Genomic DNA, 12,206 nt, shown 5'->3' with positions numbered 1-12,206 from the left:
ACGTCTGTGGTGTTTTGTTATAGCAGCCTGAACAGAGTAAGACAGTATTGATAGAAAATTTGCCTCCTCTCCATTAATTCTTCCCCTAGCTAATCATCTCTTTGAAAATAAAACAGAGGAAATCCTTTTTTTTTTTTCTCTTCAAATATGGTGAGGTAGAGAGGTGGTGAATCTTTTTTATCAGGTAGAAAAATTCTCACTTCCTCAATTATTCAATATGTGAAATGATTGCCAGACCTCTAACCATGCTGGTCAAACTCCATGTTTGTCAAAATTCTCCTTAATGTAGCATGCCAGACGTCCGATAATTTTTTGTACCTGAACTGCACAGGTTACAGTGGGATCGTCACCTCTTTCGTTAAGATTGTGTTTTTTTTTCTTTGTTTGTTTCGGTCAGCAGTTCACACATTGGCTCATTTTTGAGTTTGTATTTGAGTAACGTTATGTGAAAATGAAACGCTTCTCAATCAGCGGAGGAGCAGGGTATGATTGTCTTATCTACCAAATATTTCCTTTATGGAGTCTATTTGGAGTCTTTGCTGTATGTCTCTAGCCTGGCCTCTGAGCCCAGAATGTAAAACTCAACCGTGTATCAGACATAATCAATTAGGCCCATGGTGTCTCTCTCAGATGAAGAAATGCTGCCTGTAGCTAGAAGCATAATGGGTCAGCTATCCCCAAGACAATGTTCAGGTTCCACAATTCAGTAGGAGGACTCAGATGATGCAGTGTATCGTCATATTGATAGCTATGACTTTTCTACATTGAAAGAATACCAGGCAAAGGCAGCAAAGGGAAAAGGCACATAGGCAAAGTCCAGGGGAACCAGACACAGCTTCCAAGAGTCTTTTTCCAGTGGAGTCACAGAGGATTAGCTTAATTCCTCCAGCAACTAGTTGTGACAACACATGTGAAACGTTATTTGTTGGGAAAGCTCATTAGAGACTCAGTGCCTAAGGTTTTTATTCGGGGCTAGTCATAGAGGCAACCCCTGTACCAGAGTTCCGAACTCCTAGAAGGAAAGCTGGTGTTCAGCATAAATACCTTGTTTGTACAATTCACATGCAATGAGCTGTTCTTATCTGGGAATGGTGGGAATCCTCTCCAAATCCAGCTTTCCAGATGCCAGCCGAGGATCAATCCTGCAAACTAAGATTGAAGTCTTAGGCTTGCTATGTTATCTCTTTTCTGTACATTTAAACAGATTTTAATTTTAATTTTAAACAGATTCTAGCCTCTTGACCTCTTACCACCAAGTGAGGCCACATGAAACATTGGAAAGAAATGGACTTTGAGGAATACCCAAAGTTCCACTTCCAGCTTTGCTAGTAACTTGTTGGGTGACTTTGGCTAAGTCAACCTATTTAACCTTATTTTTTTCATCTATGAGTTGGATGTAATAAGGCAATCTACATAAGGATTTTGTTGGGAACAAATTATTTTATACACCCACACAGATAAAATATAACATCCCTTGTTCCTGAATCCACTCATTCAACAAATATTTATTAAGAATCTACTATATGCTAAACACTTTGATAGGTCCTGAGCAAAAAACATCCTACCTTTCTGGAATTTACAGTCTAGTCGGAGAAAGAGACTTTACTCTTGAATAGTAATCATGCAAATTAATATGTAATTACAATTTGTCATAAGTGCTCCAAAAGAGAGGTAGAGGATGCAGTGAAAATGTATAATGGGCACTGACATACTTGAGTAGGTCAGGGAAGTTTCCCCCAAGGAAATGGCATATGTGTAAGAATCTCAATGAATTGAACAGGCAGTGGTTGCATCAAAAGATGAGAGGTGACATTAGATAAAGGTTTTGCCTAGGATCTTCTCCTCAGGGTGGGAGGGAGAAGGCATTGTTGGAGAACTGAAAAAAAAAATAAAGAAGAACTGCAGTTGGAGCAGAGAGAGCAAAGGGCAGAGAGATGGTGGGTGAGATTAGAGAGGATAGAGGTAGTCAAGGACCACATTAAGGTAAAGTAGCTTGGCCGCAGTGCTAATAGCAATGGAAAGTCATTTAAGGATGTTTAGCAATGGGGTGACATGATTAGATATCTAATTTTTTGGAAAAGATTAAGTCTGCTTTGTAGAGATATGATTGGAATGGGTATAGTGGGATTTAGGAGGGTATTGTGGAAACCTGGGCTAGTAGGAGGGTATTGTGGAAACCTGGGCTAGTGATGATCGTAATTTGAGTTAGCTTGCTTGGAGATGGAGAGAAATGAAAAGATTTGAGACGGTGTATCTGTAGTTACATGCTAAATTATTTTAGTGCACAGTTTAAATTGAACTCTTTTTACATAGATTTTTTTCCCGCATTACAGTTGCCTCCACCCCTTATCTGCGGCAGATAAATTCCAAGACCCCCAGTGGATGCCTGAAACTGTGGATAGTACCGAATCCTATATATACTCTGTTTTTTCCTATACATGCATATCTATGATAAAGTTTAATTGATAGATCAGGCACAGTAAGAAATTAACAACAATAACTAATAATAAAATAGACAGTTATAACAATATACTGTAATGAAAGTTATGTGAATGTGGTCTCTCTCAAAATATCTTATTGTATCAAGTTAATGCCTTTTTATCTTAATTAAGCACTTACCATGCACTGTGGCCATGACTTTGACAGTTTGAGGCAAGACAGCAAATCTAGCATGAACTTCTTTTTCTTTCTTCACAGTTTCACAGATAGATTTGTTCCTAGCGTAGATCTTAGTAACCTCAGCATATGCTTTCCTTTTCCTTATTAAATCAAGAACCTTTTCATTTAAAGGAAGCGCTTTACAGCTTTCTTTGGCTTGTTTGAATTACCAGCATCACTACTCTTGTGCTTTGGGGCCATTATTAAGTAAAATAAGGGTGACTCGGACACAAGCAGTGTGATACTGTGACAGTGGATCTGATTACTGAGATGGCTACTAAATGACTAATGGACAGGATACACTGGACAGAGGGATGATTCACATCCCAGGCAGTACAGAACGGGATGGTAATTGATTTTACCATGCTACTCAGAATGGCCTGCCATTTAAACAACTTATAAGTTATTTATTTTTGGAATTTTCCATTTAATATTTTCAGACCATGATTGACCCTGTGGGTAACAGAAACCTTGGGTAAGGGGACAGTACTGTACTGGCATCATAAAATCTTGAGAGTTGGAAGAGATATTTGGTTCTTGAATGAATAACTCTGGTAGAGAAAAAGATTGAGTTGCATAACTTGCTGAGATTTGCACATCAACTCCCTTACACATTTATCTGTTGAGTGGAAATAATAAGATACTGTCATTAGACCTATGTATGGACTTAAGTGTATCATCCACTTTACATATATTAACTCATTAATTCTCACAGCAAGGCTATCAGGTGCTATTATTACACACATAGATGAGAAACAGATGAGACACAGAGTTTAAGTAACTGACCAATTTCAAACAAGTAATAAATGGTAGGTCTGAGATTGGAACCCAAGAAGTTTGTTGTCAGATCCCTATGGCCAACCACAGTGGCAAACTATGACCCTCAGGCCAAATCTGGCCCATGGCTGTTTTTGTACAGCCAGCCAGAAAACTAAGGATTATTATTTTTTTGTTGTTTTAAAAAAGTTTTAAAGAAGAAAGAAAAAAGGAGAATCGTGACAGAGATTGTATGTAGACCACAAAGCCTAAAATATTGACTATGTGGCCTTTTACAGGGAAAGTTTGCTGGCCCCTATACTAACCATTCCTAGGAAAATGCGTTCCTTGAATAGAAAGTTGAGCACCACTGATCCTTTCAGATGAAGGACATGTCTTTCATTAAATGAGTTATTGCAGAGTAAAGTATATACTCAGAGCTCCTTCTGTGGTAGAATTATTTTTCTTGATTTTTGCAAATTTAAAATTAAGACTGGGTGTAGGGAAAGTTTCTTGGGAAGTAGGGAGAATTATCCCTCTGAGTGAGATCAAAGGCAGCTGGGCTGGCACTGAGTTACTGAATGTGATGCCTGTTATTAAGACAATGAATTTCAGCTGGATTTATGGGCTGATTTTTTTTTTTTTAGCAGTTTGGAGATAGGATATATTAGCCCCAAAACTTCCTGTTTTAAAGCCATGATTTGTTTTTGGAAAGAAAAATTATATCAGCTCTAAAAATTGATGAATTCTGGTATTGTATCAACAACTATTTGGAGAAAAAAAAGACTAACAATGCCATTTTTCCTCCCCAGAGCTGTAATTTCATTAGTAAGAAAGAACATAACAGGGTGTTTTTTGCCTTTCTAAATAAAAAAGATTTAGATTATTGGAGAAATTCTGTTATTCATGTAAATTTTCGTAGGGGGCTAAATATTAAGCTACTTAACAAATATTTATTAAACCTTACTATGGTGCTAGGTATTTTGAGGGACTTTGTAAATATGATTACAGAGGTTTTTTTTTTTTTTTTGCTATGATGTGATTTTCATTTGATAAATGGTTGTTGTAATAGACCACACTCTATAGATGATTTACATGTTTCTTGCTCATGCAAACTGTACTAACAGTTTTCTAACAGAGTCAGGCAGTGGCTCTAGAGTTTATGTTTGGTCACAGTTGGGCTTCCATTTGTCTTTTCTTTGACACCGTCTTAGACTGGTTTTGGTAGTGGTTGATGGGTACCCATTATTCAAGCCCATTTCTTCAATCATCTCACTTGATCCTTTTGGTTGTTGTGGGTGGATTGGGTAAGGTACTAATTATAGTTGTTTAAATTATAATATTGTCTGGTTAGAAAATTTCTGCTGTCTATTCTGTTTTTCCTTTTACTTAGATGATTCAGATTGTTGAAAAGAGTTTTATATTGAATATTTTTCTGATTGGAAGATTAGGGATTGTGCTTAAAGTTGAACTCCCTTTTTTTAATTTAGGGATTTCCAAACATATATAAATGGAACCCACTTTTAATAGTCATCATACGTGGGCAGTCTTATTTACTCTTTATCTTCCTCCTCCATTGTCTCCCATCTACCCCTAATAATTTTAAAACAAATCACAAACACTACTTCCTTTCATTGAGTAAATACTTTATTATTTGTCTCTAAATTATAAGAACTCTTTAAAAAATACCAATGCCATTAGCATGCTAAAAAATTAACAATAATTCTGTAATATTGACAAATACAAGTTAGTGTTCAGATTTTCCTCATTTTCTCATAAATACCCTTTTATAGTTGACTTTTCAGATCAGGACCCAAATAAAGGCCGTGATGTATGTTTGGTTGAATTGTCTCTTAATTCTGGCGATATACTATAATAGTTTCCCTTTCCTTTTTTTCTCTTTTGCCATTGATTCTGTAGATCAGTTGTCTTCTGTCCTTATATTTCTGATAAATTTGTGGTATAAATTTTAGTGGAATCTAAAGTATGTGTCAAATGTAGGTTAAATTTTTGACACGCACACTTCGTAGATGGTGAACAAGTTGGACTGTTGAACTGGTTGGCAAGAACTTGTGAGTGGTGCATGCCAGCACTTTCTTCTTTTACTTCCCCCAGTTGAGTAAGATTTATTTCTCATCATAGTCACGATAGTGAATAGCAGGTAAGAAGAAACAGAAGTTTCTACGTAATGTTACTGAACAGGCCTGCCTTTGACAGAACTACTTATTTATTACTTGGTTTTGCTTTTTTGTAATTAGCAACAGTACTGAAGCAACAGGAGTCCTTATTTGGCATAGGCTTGCCAGACACAGTCAGACTACATATTTTTAGTTTTGCCTTCTGAGTCATTAGATTCCATAACATTTCTGTCTGCCCAAGGGTCTGGCCAACATTACTTTTTTTTTTTTTTTTAACATCTTTATTGGAGTATAATTGCTTTACAATGCTGTGTTAGTTTGTGCTGTATAACAAAGTGCATCCGCTCTATGTATACATATATTCCCATTACTTTTCCTATTAAGGATGATGAAATCCTTGCTGTTAATTTTGTACTGGAAATTATAAGTATAAAAATCCACCCAGGTAAAATCTATAAACTTTTTTTGTGTAGAAAAAGTTAAGAAAGAAAGCTGTCTTGTCATTTTATTATGCAGAAAAGAGACTTAAAAAGTATTCCTTTTACTCTTATGAAATAAAATCTTGTATTGCCTATTTCAAAATTTATTGTAAATGATAAATAGGTCAAGTTTTCTTAATTGTTAAGCCCTGTTTGAAACTTCACAAATGAAATTTTGTTTTTTAAAGAATAGTTAATTGAAAAAGTACTCTTAAAATATATTTGCTTCAGCTCTGACAGCTTTAATGAAAATGACTTTTAGTTTTCCTTAAATATCTATTTCTCATAATGGTGAAAGTTATGTGAGAAATACATATTTCTAGAAAAATATCTAAGAATGTTGATATTTATTTTCATGAAAATGTTTTCCTTTTTTTGGTTGACTTGTTTGAATTTCTTTCTTTATGTGTCTTACACTTATGTATATTTTGTTTAAAGTATTTTCAAAATTTGATGATTACCTTGGGTCATATGAAATTGTTTTTAATTGATTCCTAGAATACATTAATGCTATATATTTCATTTTCAATGATTGTCTACTGTTTAAGGGATATTTAACACTGTCTGACTTTTTTCTTATTGATAACAATCAAGTGAGAGTCAAATGATATAACTCAGTGCCTAGAAAGTTAAAAAGATGTTAATTTTGTTTTCTTAGTCCTTTGGTCCTTCTGTATCCTAAGGTTAAAAAAAAATGCCCTGGCTGCTAACCTTTGGCATTTTCTGACGCACTTGTTTCTTTTATGCATTTTTCCAACATGTCTTTTCCTGATAAGCATTTTCCTTAATAGCTTCTATAGGTATTTTGAAATGACTCCTTAAATCTATCTACTTCTGCTAAGAAGAGGTGTTTTGTTAGATTGAAAATAATAATTCATTATAAAATGGTGACTTAAAGCTGCATTTACCAGGGAAGTGCTGATTTTAGTTTCTTTTATTCTTTAAAGAAAAAACAAAGCACTGAAGGTGGTGTAAATGTGGATTTTATAGACTTCCCATATACAAAAATTCATTGATAGGAGGAAAAATTAAGATTCTCTTTCTAAATATTTGTTCCCAATTCATCATAATTTATTTTAAAAAATTAGGATCAGTCTCACGATTGGATCTCTTTTTGTACATGTGCTTTGAGGAATATAATGTGCTTCTGGGCTCACTGATGTGTGTAATAAATCAGTGATGGTTTATAGGTGACAGTGAACCTTGTTGGTTAGATAACGTTTAGGAGAGTTTGTCTTTACAGATAAAAACTTTGTGCGTTTTATGCAAGTGTTTCTCTTAGTGTTGAAATCCTCTGTTGAGGGCATGCTTTACCTTAAAAATAAATACACTTTTTTACCATTAAAATAATTCATTATTTGGCAGTCTGTCGTTTGGCAGAAATATAACCAATTTTAATTGCCTAGTTTTTCAACAGCTCTTTGTTTAGCCTCATGTAGATGAACAAACCAGAACATTCCCATAGGTTTAATGAGGTCTCTAATCACTGCAGTGATCTGTAAAGTGTGAGGAGTTAGCCTCTTGGTAAACTGTCTTATGTTATTCCCTCTGTCTTTGCAGATAAATTATTAGTCATAACTGTAGCAACAAAAGAAAGTGATGGATTCCATCGATTTATGCAGTCAGCCAAATACTTCAATTATACTGTGAAGGTATGATATATCTTTTAATTCATGGAGATCTTAGAATATGTGCCTGAAGTACATTTTTCATAACAACAACAATAACAACCACAACATGATCTGCAATCCCCAGAAGGATGATGAAATTGGGTTACATAATGGTGTCAGTTTACCTGTACTTGATTGTTTTAAAGATACGTTTTGGCCTTATTAATACTCTGCCACTCAGACAATAATTTCTTAATATTTGCTAATGCTTTGTGTAAACATGTTCTATAAAACAACAGAAAAATATATTTATACTTATATTTCTTTTGGGGGGTCATGTACAGGTACAACATAACTAAGATTTGACGGTAATTTTTTTCACTTTCTTTGAAGAATTGTAATGGGTTTGTCTACCCTGAGAATTGGAAACATTACTGTGAAGGAGATACCTTTTCTGTTCCAGTATTGAGAGGTGCTTTTCCTGTTTTTTTATTTGTTTGTTTCAGGGGAATTTAATAACATTATAAAAGTATAAAAGGGTTTTAGAAGACTTATCTCCAGGGAAATAGCTCACTGATAAATGATCAGAGGAAACCTGGCATATTTGGTAGGACTAGTAAACTGAGCTGTGAAAGGCCTGCCTTTAAAAAAAAAACAAACAAAAAAACCTTATTTATTTTCTAATAGAAATTAGGCTATGTCATCCAGGTCTTTTCCACATGCAGAGGAGAATAGGGAAATATCCCAGGTAGGAAAACAAATAAACTTAGTTCATTTACAAAACAAAACAACAGAGCTTCCCTGGTGGCGCAGTGGTTGAGAGTCCGCCTGCCGATGCACGGGACATGGGTTCGTGCCCCGGTCCGGGAAGATCCCACATGCCGCGGAGCGGCTGGGCCCGTGAGCCATGGCCGCTGAGCCTGCGCGTCCGGAGCCTGTGCTCCGCAACGGGAGAGGCCACAACAGTGAGAGGCCCATGTACCACAAAAAAAAACAGCAAAGCAAAAAAAAAAGGGAGAGAAAAATTGCTTTTTTGCCTAGGGAAAAACTGAGCTATTTCAGAAAACTGAGCTATTTCAGAATGTAATGCACAAAAAAGGTAATATTTGCTACCTAGCCACTGGAAGACTAGGTACAGATGTTAATACAGAATAACTATTAAAGAGGCCAACTTTGCTAGAAAAGAGATGTAGACGTTTAATGTAGGATAAATGAGAAATATGTTAGAGAAGTTTGTTAGAAGGGAAATATTGTAATATGCATTGATAGGGGGCAATATGAAAGAAAAATCAGGGTAAAATAATGCTGAAATCCAACGAGGGGCATCTCAAGGGGAGAGTGTGGAATATTTTTTTACATGTGAGGCACTGTGTTAGGACCTTCATATATGGTATGCTGTTGATTCTTTGTATAAACCAAGTAGGTAGGTATTACTTTACTTATTAGTGAGGAAAACTTGCTCCAGGGTACACACCTGTAAGGCGTCAAATGTTGGACCCCAGCCCCGTTTGACTGACTCTGGAGTTTTGGATCCTCCTGCTGTCTTTCCGTTGTGAAATGCAGTGGTTCTCAAAATGTGGACCCAGACCACCAGCATCAGCATCATCTGGGAAATAGGAATGAGGATTCTTAGGCGCAACCTCACTTACTGAATCGCATACTCTGGGAGAAGGGACCAGCAGTCTGTGTTTTAACGAACCCTCCACGTGATTCGGATGCATACCAAAGTTTGACACACGGATGCTGTGGAAAGAAAACAGAGACTAGAGCTTAATCAACACAGTGCTGCACAGAGTAGGCGCTCAGATGCACCTAGGCCCGGTATGACTGCAATATTGGAGAAGTCCAGAAGGGTTGTAGAACAGAAGTGTAACAAATCTTAGGGCCAGAGGAGGTCACTTAGGGCAAAAACAAATAACTCTATTAGAGTAGCCCCTGTATGAATCCAGATGCCCGCCACAGTTTGAGTTAACATTTATCCCTTCGGCATAAGTAGTGATGAAGTGCTCACTAGAGATTTGAGGCTGGGAACGCCACGAACTCTTGTATTTGGCTCGATGTTAAGTAAATTTGGAACTAATAATATTTATTTTCTAAATTAATTTGATCTTTTTCTTTTGTATTTATTCTTAATTTCATTCCCCCTGAGTTTCACAAATCTTTTAGTAGATCCTTATTTTGGGAACTTCAGACTTTGTTTTGGTGAAACTAAGATACAAGATATGTGTGTGTGGTGGCAGGGGGCTGTAGACCTGCTTCCTGCTCCCTCCCAGCCAGGTGAGTCAGCAGGCATCTGAGTCAGCGGGCATATGATTCAGGAGGCAGCTGCTGAGACTAAGCAAACAGAGCCGAGGATGGCTGTAGGCTTAGCTCTGAGTAATTGTGCTTAGGCGATTTCTTGTATTGATAAATTATTAAACTTTTGAGGATAACCTAAACTTAAGATTTTTAAGGTAAAGAAGGTGACGTTTGACTTGATGCCCTCTGTGTTTCCCTGGACAACCCATCTGGTTTCAGCAGGAAAATTGCTTAAGGGCCCCAGCCAGGAATCACTGAGCTTCCAGGGCTCCCAACGTTCATCAGACAGATTTCCAGCCAGATTGAAAAGTGTTACGGAAAGTTTCTTCATTTTCTTTTTCATTTCAGTCCGAATAAAGAGAAATAGGATGTGAGAAATACTTTCTAGGGTTTCCCGCACCAACCCCCAGCTTCCTTGGATTAGACTCTACTTTTGAAATGGTAAAATTAGGAATGGCATTCCACAGGGTAAATAATATTGAAGAATTATGACCTAACCTAGGCATCAAACTTTTTTCTGTTTAGCATCATGATTTAGTGTAACATTAAAAGAGTGATACTGTGTTATACTGTACAAGTTGCTGGTGACTTCCAGTTTTTATAATACTATCATCATCTGAGTTTTGCCCAGGGATGAAATGTTGATTTCATTTATAGGTCCTTGGTCAAGGAAAGGAGTGGAGAGGTGGTGATGGAATTAATACTATTGGAGGGGGCCAAAAAGTGAGATTGATGAAAGAAGTCATGGAACATTATGCCAGTCAAGAGGATCTGGTTGTCTTGTTTACTGAATGGTAAGAGAAGGAACCTGTGGCTTTCTAAGTCTGTATTAAATTATTTTAAAAGAGTTGAAATTCTTATTTGTAGATTATATATTAAATTATTTTATTCACATGGGATCATTGTTTTAAAAAGTAGATGTTACTCACAATTATAAAACCATGGTCTGACGTAGTTATGTAATATGATCAAATTTGATGAGTTACCATAAACACCAATGGGAAAACAGGGCATGAGCAAAAATTTTTGTGAAATTCATGTTTTAATCCTCACTTGAGACGAAATAAAGATCATATTGAATTTTTCTATTGAGAGAGCAACTCAGTGGATTCTGGTTGTCTGGGAGAAAATACATCATGTAAGTTATAAATGAGAAATAAAAAAGCCTATGTTTAATAATAAAGAAAAACCTTTCTCATCTGTAAATATCTTTTTGTCTACTAAATTTGGAGTGTTCGCTGTGTCTCCATCTTCTCACATGTTTTTAATAATGTCAAGTTGTCATGAACCATTATTGGTTGCCGCCTTCTTTCTTCCGTTTTCTCTACATTCTTTTTTTTTTAAAACATTTTTTTTTTGGCCATGCGGAGTGTGGGGTCTTATTTCCCTGACCAGGGATTGAACCCACATCCCCTGCCTTGGAAGCGTGGAGTCTTAAGCACTGGACCACCAGGGAAGTCCCCCTTCATTCCTTTTTATTTTTATTTTCTGGTCATTGGTCATCATTTTAAATCCCTTTGCATTTTCCTCTTTAATTTAGGAAAGTTATTTTATATCTCTCCCTCAATTTGAAAATCCAAAACCACAGATTATTACAGGTGAAAGTAAGAACAATACTTTTATGCAAATGTTAAATAAAGGCAGAAATTTTGAAATGAAATGGACATACTGAAGTCCTGGTGCCACCAACACTTACAGGTTTTGAAAGGGTCCATGTACTTGCATCTTCAGAATTTCTCTACTGTCTCCTGGGAAAAAATAAAGTTCTGCTTATAGTTATTTATTCTTGCAACATGAGATGTGGTATAGATGGTGTTAGCTTGTGTACTGAGAATTTTTCTACAGAATCTATTATTATATATATTTTTTACCCTTAGAAAAAAGAGGAGGAAGTTGATAATAAACGGTTTAGATTAAATATTGAGTATGCTTGGGTTAAAATTACCATGGATTTTAAACAACTATTTTGGTCAGCTTGAACTTGCCACACCTATGTTTTGACTCTGACTTTGAGGCAAATTCTCCTTGTGGAAGTTACCACATATGAACCAGTAATAGTTTTGGATTCCCAAACCTCCTTCTGCATTTTAGGAAGAACTCGTTTTCCTCTCCCTTTACTCTCCTATCAGACTGCCCCTCCCCGCTATCCCCCATCTAAGATTTAGGCTTGGAAGAAACTGGTTTAATAAGGGGCCAGTTTGTTTCTAATAAGAAAAGGGACACTGTGAGATATCTGAAGACTGCCTGAGGTTGCATTTGTTTATTTA

The 12,206-nt window shown here is 36.2% G+C and overlaps 1 protein-coding gene across 3 annotated transcripts in view; it reads left to right on the top strand.

Moving 5' to 3' along the window:
* The window catches only part of PLOD2 (procollagen-lysine,2-oxoglutarate 5-dioxygenase 2), a 107,389-nt gene that overhangs the window by 33,477 nt on the left and 61,706 nt on the right, over positions 1-12,206 (top strand). For all 3 annotated transcript variants that reach the window (XM_027091631.1, XM_027091630.1, XM_027091633.1), the window contains 2 exons: positions 7,592-7,683; positions 10,597-10,733. In XM_027091631.1, coding sequence (XP_026947432.1) covers positions 7,592-7,683; positions 10,597-10,733 — 229 coding nt within the window. The remainder of the gene's footprint in view (positions 1-7,591; positions 7,684-10,596; positions 10,734-12,206) is intronic.

The sequence above is a fragment of the Aethalodelphis obliquidens genome, unplaced genomic scaffold (genome assembly GCF_003676395.1).
Source record: "Aethalodelphis obliquidens isolate GAN/ISIS:26980383/991018 unplaced genomic scaffold, ASM367639v1 scaffold72, whole genome shotgun sequence".
NCBI lineage: Eukaryota > Metazoa > Chordata > Mammalia > Artiodactyla > Delphinidae > Aethalodelphis > Aethalodelphis obliquidens.
Note: the sequence above shows the minus strand (reverse complement) of the source record. Positions and strands in the feature narration are given on the sequence as shown.